At 48.3% G+C, this 17,286-nt stretch overlaps 1 protein-coding gene across 2 annotated transcripts in view; it reads right to left on the reverse strand.

Moving 5' to 3' along the window:
• fgd1 (FYVE, RhoGEF and PH domain containing 1) overlaps nt 1–16,709 on the reverse strand; it is a 30,420-nt gene extending 13,711 nt beyond the window's left edge. The window contains exons 1-8 of one of the 2 annotated variants that reach the window (XM_061735714.1): nt 15,559–16,709; nt 4,991–5,278; nt 4,100–4,298; nt 2,560–3,307; nt 1,801–1,890; nt 748–896; nt 502–658; nt 274–412 (exon numbers count right to left, since the gene is read on the reverse strand). In XM_061735714.1, the coding sequence (XP_061591698.1) occupies nt 274–412; nt 502–658; nt 748–896; nt 1,801–1,890; nt 2,560–3,307; nt 4,100–4,298; nt 4,991–5,278; nt 15,559–15,724 (1,936 nt within the window). In that variant the 5' untranslated portion in view covers nt 15,725–16,709. Of the gene's footprint in view, nt 1–273; nt 413–501; nt 659–747; nt 897–1,800; nt 1,891–2,559; nt 3,308–4,099; nt 4,299–4,990; nt 5,279–12,073; nt 12,303–15,558 lie in introns of those variants that run through there. The other variant, XM_061735715.1, reaches the window with a different exon arrangement.
• Nucleotides 16,710–17,286: the final 577 nt, after the last annotated feature.

Here is a 17,286-nt window from a genome sequence, read left to right on the forward strand (position 1 = left end):
ACACACACACACACACACAAGATGCTTGCCTTCGATGCCCATCGTGAGGAGTTTCCTAGTCTTAATATCAGTAAAAATAGTTGTACATCTAAGTTGTTATTGGTGTGTCTAACATTGGACCCCGACCGCAGACGAATCGGTGATGTGTGTTTTAAAGGTGCAGATGTTCAGGCATGTAAAGATTCGATTTCACATCGTCTGTAGTTGCGGAAACATGATATCTGGACAGTTGTGGACTCAGATGTGTGCAGTCATGTTTGTGTGGCTTCGTACTCTGGGCGTCTCGGTGGTCCGGCGCATCCTCTGGCAGTCGATGCAGGTAATCTTTGAGCAGAAGCTCATAGCGAGGAATCCTCTGGACCGGCTCCAGCATGTGATGCTGCAGAGTCAGGTTCCCACAGCGCTCCTCCCTCTGCAGAGACACCAACACACCCTGATGAGGCCCCAGGGGGTAACGGGAACAGCCCTGACCCCCCCCCCAAGCCACGACCACACCTGTACCTGGATCTCCTGGATTATGGCCTTGAACTGAGCCGACCTCTCCATCCAGGTGTTCACCAGCTCCATGGCCCGGTCAAAGTTCTTCACATACTCCCCGTACATCTTCAGGAACGGAGCCAGCTTCTGCAGGATGTCACCGATGCGGGGGTTCAAGTCCCTGTAGGAGGACAGATGGACGGAGTCACTACAGCTGCTCAGGAGGAGGATGTGGAGTGAGAAGAAGAGCAGGGGGATGAGAACTCTGACCACTCGTCCATGCGCTTCTGCAGCGCTGGCAGCAGGAACTGCTGGTGGAAGCAGTAGATGGAGCAGATGTTGGAGAAGATGCCCTGGACCACGTCGCAGGGGAACGAGGAGCGGCAGCGCGCCTCCTCCAGGAGCCTGGCACAGAAAACCTGCAGGAGGGAGAGGAGAGACAGCCGTCTCTGCCTGGTCTCCATGGATACAGACGCAGATCAACCACATGACAGAACCATATCTGTCAAGTTTGGGATTTAAAAATACGGGACATTTTCCGCCGCTGTCCCACCAGCCCAACCGAGGTCCAGTATCTTACATTTTAAGACAGATTTACAAGAAATCTAAAATAACTACCTGTCAACCACTTACAAACTACAAATATGAGCTCATATCCTGATCGGCCAACCTTTGTTGACACTGAAATACTGTGGACATTCCTGTTTGTAATTCCTATAATAGAGCCTAAATGAAAACACAAAAGTGAATTAAACCACACTTATTTATTTTAAATATTTTCAGTTTATATACACATTGATTGTCTTAAAGTGAATTTTCTTTTAGTTTGTCATTTCCACTCATGTGGCTCTCTGGCTGGTGCTGCTGACGGACATCGGTCAATCCCCCGTGAGAGACACTAATCATCCCATCCTGTTCCTCTTTACTAAAGTAAATTTAATATCCCATTTTAGAGATATTTATACGAAGTCTTTGATTTTTTTTTAGCAGAAATGTCTTCTCTCTCGTTCCATCCATCCATCTCTGATTTGTTGTTCCTAGTTTGCTCCCGTTGTCGCCACTAACCTCGTGAGAACTGCCCCCCAGGCTACAGCAGGGGGCAGTTCTCATGAGGTTAGTGACAATTCAGTTTGCAGTTTAAAAATTATTATATTATAAAAGGGGAAATTTATGGGAAAATACTAATACAGGAGGACGATGGGAAAGAGGGGGGAAATACGGTAGTTTCCCGGCCAAAACGGGAGACTTGACAGGTATGGCCAGAACAGAATGAGGCCTGACATGGAGGCGGGGCTCCGCAGCTCCTCCCCCTCCACCACTCACCTGGTCCAGGAGGTGGAGCTTGGACACGTAGGCCGTCTCCGTGTGCAGCAGCTCGTTGGCGATGTTGAAGACTCTCTGGTGGACGGACAGCTGCACACAGACAGAGTTCAGGTGGTCACGCAGCGTTATGAATGTTCATGAAGACCGCAGGCTCTGATCAGCCACCAAACATCCTCCCAGACTGACAACCTGGAACACTGCTCAGCGTTTATTTGGACAAATAATACAGAAATATATCTGTATCTATATGCTCTTCCTCCTACACATCCACAAATCACTCCTTGGTATTCTGCAGCCTCCATCTCCGGGACCAGAGGACTAGCAGACCAGCGGACCTGAAACTGGGTCAGCTAGTCTTGTATATATATATAAGCGCTCTGGGTGCCTTGAAGGGCGCTATATAAATCCAAGTCATTATTATTATTATTATTATATATGCTGCTCTGCTGGTCCTGGTTTCAGGTCCTCTGGTCCTGGTTTCAGGTCCTGTGGTCCTGGTGGTCTCTCTGCTGGTCCTGGTTTCAGCATCAGTCCCCATCAGAGGTCAGTGTAAGTGAAGCCAAGCAGGCTTAAAGAACCATCCTGTAGTAACTGAGCTAAGTTGGGCGTGTTGCAGCTGACGATACCTTGGCTGCTCGCTCCGCCCACAGATCTACTGGTTGGTGCCACAGATGTTTTTCTACCGTCTTCACCACGGACACCTGCAGTAAGCTGACTCCACCCCCTCCCCCTCTCTCCTCTGATTGGTCTGGTTCTTACCTCTGAAGAGTCCTGCCTGTCCGTCTTCGGGGGTTCCAGCACCAGAGTCAGCTCTGCCTCCTCCTCCTCCTCCAGGTCGCTGTCTCCCTCCTCAGAGAACTCCCTCCTCGTCCTGCCCCCGGCCCTGGCCTCCCCCTCCTCCCCCTCCCCAGCGTAGGAGGAGGAGCTGGACAGGCGGGGCAGGAGGGCGGGGCTGCAGGGATAAGCCACGCCCCCGTCGTCCACGCTGGCGAAGCAGAGCTCCTCGCTGTGTGATGGCGAGCTGATGCTGTCGATGCCGCTGTCGCGGTTGGCCAGCTTCCCGTCCGTCTGCGAGGACGGGAGGGACAGACGCTCGGACGGCAGCTCTGATTGGTCACACAGCAGCGATGGCTGCTGCTGTTGGTCGCCCATCTCCACGGCAACCGCCTCGTCCTCCAGGTGTTTCTCTGAGGGGCTGTAACCTGACTCCATGGACAGACGCTTCTGGTGGAGCTCGTCACAGCACGCCGCCGCCAGCTCTTCATCCTCATCATCCTCATCATCGTCGTCATCAGCAGGTACCTGCTCCTCCCCTCCCTCCCCCTCCTGAGTGATATCATCATCAGATGTGATGTCACTGGGGGGCTCCCTCTCTGACGGGGGAGGGGAGAGCACCGATGATGACAGCGGGGATGAAGGTCTAGAAGAAGACAGGGAGGAGGGGGGGTCCTGGAGGCGGGGACAGAGAGCTCCCCCGGTGATGTCAGGAACAACAATGATCTGCTCTCTGTGAACGACAACAACAACAATAAATAACCAGAGTGATGACATCCAGAGGTGTCAAGTAACGAAGTACAAATACTTCGTTACCTTACTTAAGTAGAAATTTTGGTTATCTATACTTCACTGGAGTAATTATTTTTCAGACGACTTTTTACTTTTACTCCTAACATTTTCACGCAATTATCCGTACTTTTTACTCCTTACATTTTAAAAACAGCCTTGTTACTCTATTTCATTTTGGCCTTTAAAAAAAACTATCCAGTTAAAATCCGCCATCCGGGTAGAGTGAATTTGGTTGTGGTTGTTTCAGATGTTCTTGTCCAGTTTTGTTCTTACATCCGTTCCCTCAGATTCCTGCAACTTAACTTGGATGTACATTCCAATAAAGGTTAGGATAAATGATAACATGCCTCTGAAGTTTGACTTTTTGCACCATTACAATACTTATAGGCAACTAGTCATCATATCTGCTGCTCCCTGAAACACATGTTAATGCTCAATAGTACACATATATGGTTCTTTAATATATTTGCATTATACTAAGATGTATTCATTTTCAATGGCTTTTGTCCTTAATGGCTTTTTTCCCCCTTACATTACTTTTACTTTTATACTTTAAGTAGTTTTGAAACCAGTACTTTTATACTTTTACTTGAGTAAAAAACTTGAGTTGATACTTCAACTTCTACAGGAGTATTTTTAAACTCTAGTATCTATACTTCTACCTGAGTAATGAATGTGAATACTTTTGACACCTCTGATGACATCACTGCCCATCTGACCAATCACAACTCACCGCTCAAATTTCTCTATAAGCGAGAGGACACAGCTGGGGGGGGTAGTGTCGTCTGCCTGGTTGGGCGGGGGCCAGCCTCCCCGGGGGTCTGCTGGGAGGGGTCTGCAGGGGGGCGGAGGTGGCAGGGGCTTGTCTAAGGCCCGGGGCCGTGGCCTTGACCCTCCGGCCTGTTGTTGGAGGTGGGGGGGCTTCGGTGGCACTGAGGAGGGCAGAGTCAAAGGTTAGCGCCTCTTAAAGTCTGACCTCAGAAGCAGGTTCACGTGAATACAGCTGGTATTTCAGGAAATGCGTGAGACAGAATGACCTAGAAATGGGATCAGATCAGAGTAAACGAGGAGGAATCTGACTAAATGTTCCTCTTTTAGAGCTCATTCTGGTCTGGATTCATGGATTTTAACCAGAACATTGGAGAAGTCTTGCCTGGAACATCTCTGCATCTACTGGACCAGGACTGAAATTCCTGACGTGGGTCAGACATGTTTACCAGGTTTTTGAAGACAAATGTTTAAACGGACCTTTGCTACATTTAGTAGATGCTCTGAAAGACATCACGGCCCTGGACCTGGTTCCTGTCCACAGACCTGGTTCCTGTCCACAGACCTGGTTCCTGTCCACAGCTAGACCTACAGGAGGATCACGCTGCTCACCTCCTCAGCTGGAGGTCCTGGGTGGGATACTGGAGCAAACGCCCAGTTCCCAATCGTCCACCACTCAGGAACATTCACGACCTCTTACCAAGCATGTTCGAAGTAGATGTTCATGAATCCGGAGGTTTTTATACGTAGGTTTACTCACAGATTCACCAACATGTCGTCCTTTCACCACGTAAGTTCAAGTCTGATAACTCGTGGACACGTTTTAGAGGAATGGCGATGAAATCTCTCGACTCACCCAGAGGTTTGGGCCCCAGTAGTGGCGGTCTGCTCCGACATGGTGGCGTTACCAGGGTAACCGGCAGCTCCGGTGGCCCCGTGTCATTCACAGAGCTGCAATGCTCAGTTAGACCCGCCCCTTCTTTCAGGGAGGCCGGGCCTGAAAATGGGGAGCCGGGTCCAGGGTCGGAGCCTGACTGCTCGGGGACGTCCCCATCAGGCGCCACCTGGTGGCCGCACGGTGAGCAGGACGGCTCCAGAGGGAGGCTCTTTGTCAGCACGCTGGAACTGGAGGAGGAGGAGGGTCCTGTGGAGAGGAGGAGCCAGAGAGAGGGAGGTCACACCCACAAACTAACTAAATAACTGATTGAAATAATCATTGCATATGAATACAAACGTGTCCAGCATCTTTCATAAACGTCTCGTGGCTCATCAAGTTCTACAGTAAGAATGACGTTTTTGTAAAATCAGGAACAAAACACTGCAGAGTAACTAGAAACATCAGAACAGGTGTTCTGCCCGCCACTGAGGATTTCATATTCCTCAACCAACTCATGCAACACCTTGATGACATTTTGTTAAGCAAAATAAAGTAGACAACTAGATCATTGACATCCATGCAAATGGTCATTACAGCTGCTGGTTCTAACATCAGACTTTACTGTAAATGTGTGTACTTGGTAGTTCATACCCAGTAACAATATTCTCTCAAGACTACCCGGCTGCTCTACTGACCATGAGGGTCTGGATTCTTCTACCCACCACTTGGGCCCTGATCCCGACCTGGGGTTCCTCTACTGAACTGTTGCAAAGCACATCCATGTAAAATTAGGGGTTTGGCCCTTTGGCTGGAGCTACGGTTAGCGATTAGCTGTCGTACATACTGTTGTGTTGTTACTTTTACTAACAGACCACCGTTACTGGTTGTAGGTTGGTCAGAGTTACCAGGGTTAAGTTTAGTTAAAAGCAGGCAGCTGGTGTGTGAGGAGTGTGTGAGGGGAGCTCCACTCCGACTTCGCCATTTACCTTGCGCACACCATATTTTATTAACATTTCACGTGCCTGAAGTGACATACAACATTTTTGCCATGATGACCAGAGGTAAAAAGAAACAGCAAGACAATTGTCCTGTGGAGGATGACTCTGACGACCGCGGTCGCATGCTAGCGGATGTGTGTGAACCTGGCGCTAGCATGGCTGAGTCCCCGGCTCCCGCTACTATGGAAGACATCCTGGCGGCCATAAAAACGCTACACGGCAAGGTCGACACGAGGTTCGTGGAGCTCACTGGAGTCGTCACAGATTTGTTGCCCTAACCGAAGTCAGCGAGCAGGTGTCATCTACTGAGGCCGCCACCGAGTCACATGAGAGGCGACCAGAGCGACTGGAGAAGCGGTATGAAGCCTCCCAATGCAAGCAGCAACAAGCCAAGCTGGAGGACCTCGAGGCCCGTTCTCGTCGGCAGAATATCCGTATTGTCGGGATAAAGGAGAACTCAGAAAATGGAAGGCCTACAGAGTTTGTGTCTAAGCTGCTTCTTAAACTGCTCGGAGAAGAGCAATTCAACCTTCCAGTGGAAGTGGACCAGGCCCACCGGAGCCTGGCTCCGGCTACGGACGGCAGAACAAGAGCCATCATCGCCAGAATACATTACTACCAGGTGAAGGAGCTCGTGCTGCGGCTCAGAAGAGAGAAGGCTCCTCTGCAATATGATGGCCGGCCAGTATATATTTTTATATTGTCCCGGACCTCACTTCGGCCACCATGAAGAAACGTCAGGCCTTTCAGGCCATTTGGGAGAAATGCAGGGCAATATCCATTGGATGTGTATTCCGACACCCAGCGCGGTTCGCGGTCGCGGTCGCGGTCACGGTCACGGTCAATGACAACAGCGGCACATTTACCTCCCCAGCAGAAGCCGAAGAGTTCCTTAGCTGTGAGGCTGAGGGTTGGAAAGCAGCACAGGAGATGCTGTAAGCCGATAAACAGACTAATATGCTGGTCACGTTGTGTGATGAAAACTGCCGCACTGAAGGATGGTGTAAGTTAACATAGTCTAAGACAGTTCGTGGGATATGCTCAAGTTTAGTTTGCGTAAGGATTGATCAGTTTTATTCTCTTTTCAATGATTGTTTGTGAAGCGGGGTGGTCTGTCTGTCCTTGTGACCCTCAATTAGTGTCATCATATTGCATTTCACTATTCACCATCGAAACCAAAATTCTTGGAAAAATTCTGGCTAATAGGGTTAATAGGTGCATATGTTCCATTATACACCCAGATCAAACTGGCTTCAGGCCTGGCCGTCATATGTATTTCAATCTACGCCGCCTTTTCAACATTTTGTATGCCAAGCATTCAGGAGAGGCTGTTGTCATTTCACTAGATGGACAGTGTGCGTTTGATCAGGTAGAGTGGCCCTACATGATGTCTGTGCTTAAAAAGTTTGGATTTGGACCTTCCTTCATGAAATGGATTGAAATAATTTATTCACGACCGACCACATCAGTTATCACTAATCAGAATATCTCCCCTCCATTTGCAGTTCACCGCGGCACCCGCCAAGGTTGCCCCCTCTCCCCCTTCTTGTTTACGATTATGAACCACTCGCCGCTGGTAATCCGAAAATCCCTTTAATCTGCCCCATTAACATTTATGGCTATAAACACTATCTTTTTGCTATGTGCGGATGATGTTCTCTTGTACATTTCCTGGCCACAGGTATCAATACCTCCTCTCCTGTCTCTCATTAATACCTTTGGCAATCTCGCAGGATTTTCTATCAATTGGGAGAAAAGTGAACTACTGGTGACCACTACGGTTAATAAAGAATGTTTCCAATCCATTCCATTCAAGAAATCATACAAAGCTTTTATGTATTTAGGTGTGACTGTCACCAAGAACCCAAATGAGCTCCTCCAATTAAACTGGCAAAGCAGAATTGAGCAACTCAAAATCAATAGAGTTTTGGAAAACCCTCCAATATCCATGGTTGGGAAGATGAATGCAATCAAGATGATTGTATTTTTCCCTGCTTTCTCCACCTTTTCCAGTCCATTCCATGTTTTATTGCGCCATCATACTTCAAAAAATTAGACTTGATTATTATACCTTTCATTTGGAATTATAAAACTGTTAGAATCTGTAAAAAACACCTATCAAAGCCAAATGATGCAGGAGGTTTTGCTTTTCCAAATTTTAAGTCATACTATTTGGCTGCACACGCTATTCTTGCATGGTGGGAAAGGGGCCATCCTTCTTTGGCAGATTCCTGTCCTGCTTGGTTGCGTACAGAAAGAATACTTTGCAAAAAGACTTCATTATCTGCTCTCCTTAACAGTCCTACTTCTGTTAAAAAGACCTACTTTAATAACAGTTTTGTCATGGGTAACACCAATGACAAAACTGAAGCACAATCTGGAAGCAGATAAGACATTACACCAAGGCTCCAAAAAACCTTCTTCGATGCTCCAATATGTGAAAACCCTTCTTTCCTACCAGGTCTGACTGACAGCGTTTTTCTCCTCTGGAGAAAGAAATGCATTTGCAACATATTTGACTTGTACATTAATGGCACTTTTGGATCATACTCACAACTTGTAGCTAAATACGACATTCCCAAATCGGGCCTATTTCGATTATTTCAAATCAGAGGCTATGTCAGGACGCATTTACCCAATTTTGAAATTCTGGTAAAACATGAGGCCCTTGAGGCAATAAACAAATTCAATCCCACTGCTAAAGGGGCGGTTTCGTTCTTTTACCAGATTCTACACAGCAATACTTCATCGAACACAGCAAGAGGCAGACATGGACGGATGAGCTGAATGTAGAATTGGAAGAAAAAGTATACATGACTGCTCTGTGAATGTCAGGCACTGTCTTATACAGTTTAAGACGTTACATAGACTTTATTATTCTAAAGAAAAGCTGCACAGTTTCTTTCCCGACGTTTCACCCACTTGCAACAGATGCAAGTCTGCGACTGGTAATTTAATACATTCTTTTTGGTTATGCAGTAAACTTCATACATACTGGAAAGGTGTTTTCCATTGCTTCTCTATGGCTTATGGGAGATGTTGGGAGCCGGATCTGCTTGTGTCCATTCTCAGGGCAACTACCCCTTTGTTTTTTTTTGCCAACAAACATCAGAAAAAGGCTGTTCTATTTGGAACTGTGATTGCAAAAAAGCTTATCCTCCGGACTTGGAGGGCAGACACTAAACCCACATATGATTTGTGGCTGAGAGAAATGGCAGGTATGCTTCACCTGGAGAGACTGATACTTGTAATGAAGACAGGGAAGACGTGTTTAAGAAAATGTGGGACCCTTTACTGCAATTGTTTCAAAGAAAAGACTAATATATTATGGGAACCTCTGCTGTGTGTACTACTTATTTAACTTTTTACATTGTACAGTTTTCTTTAAATATGATTAGTTTATTGTAGTGATTGTGACCTTTATTATTTTCCTATGAGATGTGCTGAATCTGTTCAAGTTTTGTTTGTGTAGGGGGAGGGTTTTTCTTTTATCTCATCTTTTTTTTTCATTTGTTTGCTCTGTACTGTATTTCTGAAATTCTGAAAAGCAATAAACTATATATATATAAAAAAGCAGGCAGCTAAACTGGGGGTCAGCTAAAGGCAAATGGTACTTCAGTGTCAAAACGACATTTGAAATGGGAGGTCTCATTAAAAATGTTTGTGAGCAACTCGGCTGCTCCTCTTGATCGGGTGAAGACACATCCATCAGGGCTGATGGATCACTTCTGACCATTCCAAGCAGATGTCCAAAGAGACCTGCAAAATAGGGGGACTCCGAGTCTTTGTTTAAGCACCTCTAGTCCTGGTTTAAGCTCTAGTAGTCCCAGTTTCATCTCCACTAGTCCCGGTATTAGCTCAACTAGCCCTGGTTTCATCTAAACTGGTCCAGGTTTCAGCTCCACTAGTCATGGGTTCACGTCTACTAGTCTCAGTATGACCTTTTATTAGTCACAGTTTCAGCTCCACTAGTCCCAGTTTCAGCTCTACTAATCATTTTTTCAGCTCTGCTATTGTTGGGTTGACCTCCATTAGTGCTCTTTTTAGCTCTGCTAACCCCAGTTTCAGCTCCGCTAGTGCAATGTTTACCTCTACTAGTTCCAGTTTCAACTCTACTGGTCCCACTGTCAGCTCCACTAATCCTGGATTCAGCTCCACTACTCTTGGTTTCAAAACTACCAGTCCTGGTTTCAGCTCCACCAGTCCTTTTTTCAGCTCTGCTAGTCCCAGATTCAGCTCCATTGCTGGGTTCAACTTTACTAGTCCCGGTTTCAGCTCCAATTAGTCCCGGTTTCAACTCTACCAGTCCTGGGTTCACCTCCACTAGTCCCGGGTTCACCCCTACTGGTCGTGGGTTCAGCTCTACTAATCCTGTTTTCACCTCTGCTTGTCCTGGGTTGAGCTTTACTGGTCTCCCCTTCAGCTTTGCTAGTCCTGGTTTAAACACTACCAGTCCTTTTTTCATCTCCACTGGTCCTGGGTTCATCTCCTCTTGTCCACCTCTCCTAGTCCCAAATTCCCCTCTAGTGGTCCTGGGTTCAGCACTACTAGTCCTTTTTTCAACACTAGTACCACCATTTATCAATCATCCACCCATCTTCTACACCAGTGGTTCTCAAATGGGGGTACGTGAAGGCACTCTAGGGGCTACGTGAGATTTTAAAATATACATATTTAAAAAGTAGCATCCATGCAAAAATCCTTTAAAAATAAATGTTTCATAAATAATTGAGGAAAATATAAGTCTAAATTCATAAAATGAATTGTATCTTCAGGAGTAGGCTATTCAACTTAGTATCCTAAAACCCCAGAGTATCCCCCACACCAGGATGGTTCCACCTAACCTGTCAATCACCTGGCTTCACCTGTCAATCACTTGGACCAACGATGGAGTCGTGGTTGAAGCATAGCAGCAATATTTTTATGTTTAATAAATCAGTTACTGATGGCACAGTGCTCTGTTTTAGGTCTTTTTTTTACAACCAAAAGTGCTTTGCGCTGGTTAGGGGGTACATCACTGAAAAAAGGTTGAGGACCACTGCTCTACACCTCCATTAATCCATCCACCCATCCTCTATGGTCAGTAGAGGAACAGTTCTTGTTTCAGATTAGATTCAGTCCAGTAGTTAGATTGTCTGAAGTTAAAATGACTTTCATCCCTCCTGGAAGTTAACACTTGAGTCTAAAAATAGACCAGGGTTTGATTTAACACCAGATTTTTCCTGAAAGATGCAGTTGACAAATATACCTAACATGTAACATGACCAGTCTTCCAGTTCTGCAGTCAGGTGTACCCCTGGTATACATGACCGGGGTGACATGTGTACATGTACATACATGCACTACTACCAGAATAAGCTGCAGCATTAGCAGCATCTGTGTTCACATCCATCCTCTGGTAACATGTGTGCGCATCTGTCCCCCTGATCGGTGTGTGTGTATGTGTGGGGGGGGGGGGGGGGGGGGGGACCCGTCCTTGCCAATATCTGGACCGAACCCCCACGCTCGCCAGCACTGGACCTTATGGAGACAGAAGCGCACGCGTCTGTGCGCGTGCTCGTCTCTCCTCCTGCCGCATGGATCTGCTCTGGTTCGGCTCTGGTTCGGTTCTGGTTCGGACAGCAGCACCGCTGCTGCAGCCGCCTCGGAGGCTGCAGTGCGTGCGTGTGCGCGTGTGCGCGGGGAAGGGGGCGTGTCCGTCCGTCTGCGGAACACGGCACGCGCACACGCACGCACCGCTGCTGTCAGTCTGATCGAGTGTCGGTGATCGATCCCTGATCATTAACCCCCCCCTGCACTGCCATCGGGGGCGGTCACGTGACCAGGCCTTCAGCTGATCAGCAGATCAGACACATCTGGCGCGCGCTGCAGTGCGCGGCCACGCTGGCCTAGATTCACTGCGGAGAAATGTCGGTCAGTGTGTGCGAGTCCTCGCATGCCCCCCCCCCCCCCATCCCCATCCCCATCCCCATAATAATCCTGTTCTGAAATCAGAGACCTCCACTGATCTCCCTATGCTGCATGGATGCGGTGCAGGTGCGGGTGCAGGTGCAGGTGCGCTCACCTCTGGTCAGGCTGCTTCTGTCCATGTACACCGCGCAGCACAGCACGAATCCGGTCATGAAAGAGACGGTGGTGGCAGGAGGGCGCCCCCCCGTCCGCTGCTCGAGGAACCGGGTCACACACGCACGCGCGCACACGGGCTACGGGCCGGTTCCGGGCCGGTTCCGGACGGACCCACAGCTGCAGGATCAGAGCAGATCCGCCGAGCTCGGTTCCGACCGCTGCCCGGTGCGTGCGGCAGCAGAGAGGGAGGGGGCGGGGATGCGCTCGTTCGCTCGCTCTCCTCTCTCTCCCTCTCCCTCTCTCCCTCTCTCTCATCTCCTTCCACTTCGGTTTCCATGACAACAAATTAGGAGTGAGACCAGAGCCGACGGTAAATGGATCAGTGACAGCTGGTCACGTGGTGCCACAGCTGATCAGCAGCATCACCTGGATGATGCTCTCAGTTCAGTCCAGTCACTGGTGTCAGCAGAACCTCATCTGCACCTGACCTGGGCCGAGCACGTCCTTCAGGTCCTTCAGGTCCTCCAGGTCCGTCCAGTCTACGTCCAAGATGCTTCTCCTGAAGATGTTCAAGAGAAGCATCGCGGATCCGGAAACTGACGTTGTGGTAGAGCAGGGGTCTCCAACCCTGGTCCTGGAGAGCACCTATCCCGCATGTTTTAGATCTTTCCCTGCTTCAGCACACCATGATACAAGGAGCTGTGTCAACAACAGAACTGTCCGGACCTTGATGACAAGTTAATGACGACCATTGATTAGAATCAGGTGTGTTCATGCAGGGAGACTCCTAAAACATGCTGGATAGGTCTCTCCAGGACCAGGGTTGGGGACCCCTGTGGTAGAGGAACCGCAGGTCCGGACTCTGGTGGTGATTGATAGAGGAACTGGATCCTAACGTTCGGTAGAGGAACCGCAGGTCCGGTTCCGGACCCTGGCAGTCGGTGGAAGAACCACAGGTCCAGATCCAGACCCTGCGTGTCGGTAGCAGGTTCTGGGTTGGCCTCTGTACAGAAGGTTGTTGGCATTTACGCCGCAGGAACAGCAGGTCCGGTGACTAACCGGGGTTCTGTACTAGGACCAGGTTCTAGTTCCTAGGATCTGGTGCACTTACCTAACTCTGATTTTCTTGGTCCCATTAGATGCGTTAACTTCTTATATATTGGTTTTTTTTTTTTAGAACAAAAAAGAATAAACCTCCCTGATACGTGGGATCTGGTGTTTTTTAACCTCGTATCGGTTGTAAATTATTTAGCATTTAGATATTTCAGAATTTATTTGATTAATTTCTTTATCCTGACATTTATCAACATTTTTGGACCATTTAAATATGTCTTTTTATTCTCCATATTTCTTATCTGCAAGATGCATGTTTTGGCTTAAGGTTTTTTCTCCAACTAGGGGAGTTTTTACCTGCCATTGTTTATGTTATGGTTATGTAATAATTGCTCGGGGATCATGTTCTGGGTCCCCTTGAAAGTGCGTAGAGACAACTTTTGTTGTAATAGACGCTATATAAATAAAATTGAATTGAAATGGAATTGAATGATCCATATTACTATATTTAAGTTTAAATCTGTACAAATGTATTGAGATAAAAACTCAATAACAGTAATCAAAGGTGATGCAGTTGTACTTCCTTAAATGTCGTTATATTCTCATAAATCTGTCTGACTCTGATGATGTTGAATGAGTTAAAATAAATATGAGGGATGGACGATCTTGGTTGTCATGGTTACCACCACAAAAGTCACGGGTGTTTCTGGTTTCTCCAAGTCCAACTTAAATCAGAATACTTCTTATCACTGATGTCAGCGGGTCCTGACTCACTCAGCCACAACACGGCTTCAGTGACCTTCAGTCACGTGAGCAAAACCTTGAACTTCTACCCAGACGCTTGATAGCAGCCATCACTTAATCAGCTGCAGGAGGTTGACTGGTCACATGATCACTCATTGGTCACGTGACTGTATTTGGACTGTTGGTGTTCTACAATCAGGTTCTTCTCGTCCACCAGTATCTGACAAAGTGATCGATTTATCGAATCCCATCACTGCAGATAAGTTGAATTCAGAACAGGTCTCAGATCTTTGTCAGGACCCTCAGTCCCAGGCAGCTTCCTCCTGAGCCGAGAACAAGAACCAAAACCGGGTTCTTACCTGAACTCTGGGGTTAATCTCAGTCAATCCCAACTGCCCAACATCTGCACTGCTACACTTCCATCCATGCACTGGACCCTAAACCGGACCATCAGTGGCTTAAACCCAACCCCAAACCAGACCTTCATAATCTTAAACCAACCCTAAACCAGAGTGTAGTGGGTTTACACCTCACCCCCCTCAGCTAACACCTGAGCTCCAACGCCCCCAGGACCCCAGAAAAAGACAATCTCTTAGTGTCAAGAACTGCTGGTGTCAGGAGGTTTGGTGATTATACCAAAGCAGAATCTTAAAAAGTAACAGGAGCATGCATGAACACACCACACAAACCCCACACACTTGTGTGTCCACATCATTTGATTATTCTGCAGACAGCGTCACATGACAGTTTTCAAGCTCTGATGCTAAACTTGGAAACGTCATGTGACCTTAGCTTCAGAGACCAAGTCGGCGTACGAGCTCCACATTTAATTAGATTGAGTCTAATGCGATGAAGAGCCTGAACCGGAACCAGGCTCCAGAAACTCCAGAAACTGGAGCCGGAACCCTGAACCACCGATTAATGGACCCACCGACGAGGTGACGATCAGATCAACAGTCTAGCTTACCATGTCCACCTTTAAAGGGCAGACACATGTAGCGACACTTGAGATGAAGAGGTTTGGACAGATTTGATCAGAATGACCACAAATTACACAAATGTGTTGCTTTATATAATAATAATAATAAAAAAAAATCACCTGATGTGGTACAATAAAGTTCCCTTGTACAGTCTAGGCTGTAAAGGAACTGCAGTTTTAGCACTCAGATTATGATGTAATCTCTCCTTTACTTTATACTGTTCTTTCCTTTTTTATTTATTTTGTTCATTTACTGAAAAATGTCCCCGAGTACCTTGAAAGGCACCATTAAATAAAATGTATTATCTGTCATGTCGGTTGTAACAACTAAAAGTTCCTCGTGTAGAACCAAGACCCAGACTGTATTCCCAGTATGAAGCCCTGTCCTCCCATCGCTGTCTGGTGCTGGTACTGGTTTTGGTTCCAGCCCAGGCTTCATTCTTTCTTAAATCAGGAGATCAGAAAATGCTTCACAATCTGCTGTTAAATGTGGGCACCTGAAACTGATCTGGAACCAGTTTTACTGCGAAGATTTAGTCCAAAAGAACTGGTTAAAGCAACATTTGTGTTAAGCAGCTGAGATAACGTTCATGTTCAATGTGTTGAATGTCACCATGGCAACGGGAGGACACAGGACGCTAGCAGGTAACTATCATCACACCACATCACTTAAAGAGACCCGACACACTGAGAAGCTTAGGACTCACCTGTCCTGCAGGTGGCGCTGCCGTGTGCTGCCGCTGTGGGGAGGTGGTAGGAGAACCTCATGGTGCTGAACCTGCTGGAGAAGGAGGAGGGGGGAGGCGGTGGCGGCGGGGGAGGAGGAGGGCAGCTGAACCCGGGCATGGCACTGCAGGCCCGGTTCAGCTGCATCCCAGCACCTGAGAGGGTCTGCAGGTCCACACCTGTGGAGCTCAGAGGTCGCTGCTCCCACTCAGCTCATCAGAATCCAGGGACTTGGTGGGGACGCTTCTGGCCTCAGACGTTTGGGTTTCACAGAAACACCGCGATGGTACTGGCCTCGCTTTGTTCTCCATCCAGACCCGGGTTCAGCTTCAGTGGGGCGGCCTCTGGGTTCTGGGTCTGCAAGATCCACTGTGGCCAGACCGTGTTGCTGATCTGTAGGAGGTTTTAATATCAAGGTCCTGGTACCAGTCCAGTCTGCAAGTCCTGGGTTCTGTTCCCACTTCTGTGGGTCAATCTGTGGTTCCAGTGTCTGGATCTACACAGTTCTGTCTCTGGATTCCAGCGCTGCAAATTCAGTTGGCAGTTTCCAGTCTGTGGTCCTGCTCCCGGTTTCTTGGTTCTGGGTCTGCTGTCCCGGTGTCTCGGTCTGCGGTCCTGGGTTACGGTTACGGTCTCTGGGTCTGCGTTCCTGGTCTCTGGGTCAGCGGTGCCGGTCTCTGGGTCTCTGGGTCTGCAGGTTCTGATTCAGTGGTTACAATGAGTGTGTTTCTTCAAGTCCGGTTTGAGGGCTTAGTTTTGGTCTCTGGGTTCTGTGAATCCGGTCTCAGGGATGTGGGTCTTGCGGTTCACATGGAGGTCAGCAGCGTCTCCCCCTCCTTCATCCCGCCCCCCTCTCTCCCATCTCTCCCTCCGTCCGTCAGAGTTCCAACAATGTCCCGTCTCTCCTCGCCTCCATCTCCGTCTCGTCAGGAACGACCGGATGAATCCGGCTGCAGTGACTGGAAGGGGTCTGGATCTGCTGCCTGAAGGCCCCGGCACCGATCGGATCAGAGAAAGTCCAGGGTCCGGCCCGCCATCCGTCTGCCGTTTCTTTTCCTGAATGTGCCGAGTCAGCTGTGCTCCTGAAGGAGGGCCCGGCTCTCCTGGTTCCTCCTCCTCCTCCTGCTTCAGCTCCTTCTGGAGAGTTTCCTGTTTACTTGAGCAGCGGTTTTGTCCAAACGGACGCTCAGCCCGGCGGCTCAGCTCTGTGCAGCTTCAGAGCTCAGAGAGGGAGACCACAGCTCCTCCTCCTCCTCCAGACATCTGATCCAGACCAGTTCCCCTCCTCCCTCCGTCTCCGATCTGCCGTCTGGTTCTCATTTTCTCCATTTTTTCACGTTGAAATTTGAGGCAAAAGGAAAACTCTGGAGGAATTCCGACGGGACTGTTTCCATGAGACACTCCACTAACTTCTATCCTGGATCCTGAAGTTCAACTGCAGTGCCGGGTCTCCTGCACACGGGGGCTCCACCTCCTGAGACCAGTCCAGGAGCAGTTTTCAGAGGTTGACAACCTTAAGTGGAGCTTTTTTTTTCTGTCTGAATTTACCCTCCACACAAAACTCCAACAGAGCAAATGTGTCACCTAGTCCGGGCCTGCCTCTTACAGCTGCTGGGTTCTGTGACATCACAGACCGGATCAGAAGAAACATCTTGACGTCCACTTACAACTTCAGGACTTGAACGTTTCAGGCGTAATTCTCGCCAGCA

This window comes from Cololabis saira, chromosome 12 (assembly GCF_033807715.1).
Source record: "Cololabis saira isolate AMF1-May2022 chromosome 12, fColSai1.1, whole genome shotgun sequence".
In the NCBI taxonomy this organism is placed as follows: Eukaryota; Metazoa; Chordata; class Actinopteri; order Beloniformes; family Belonidae; genus Cololabis; species Cololabis saira.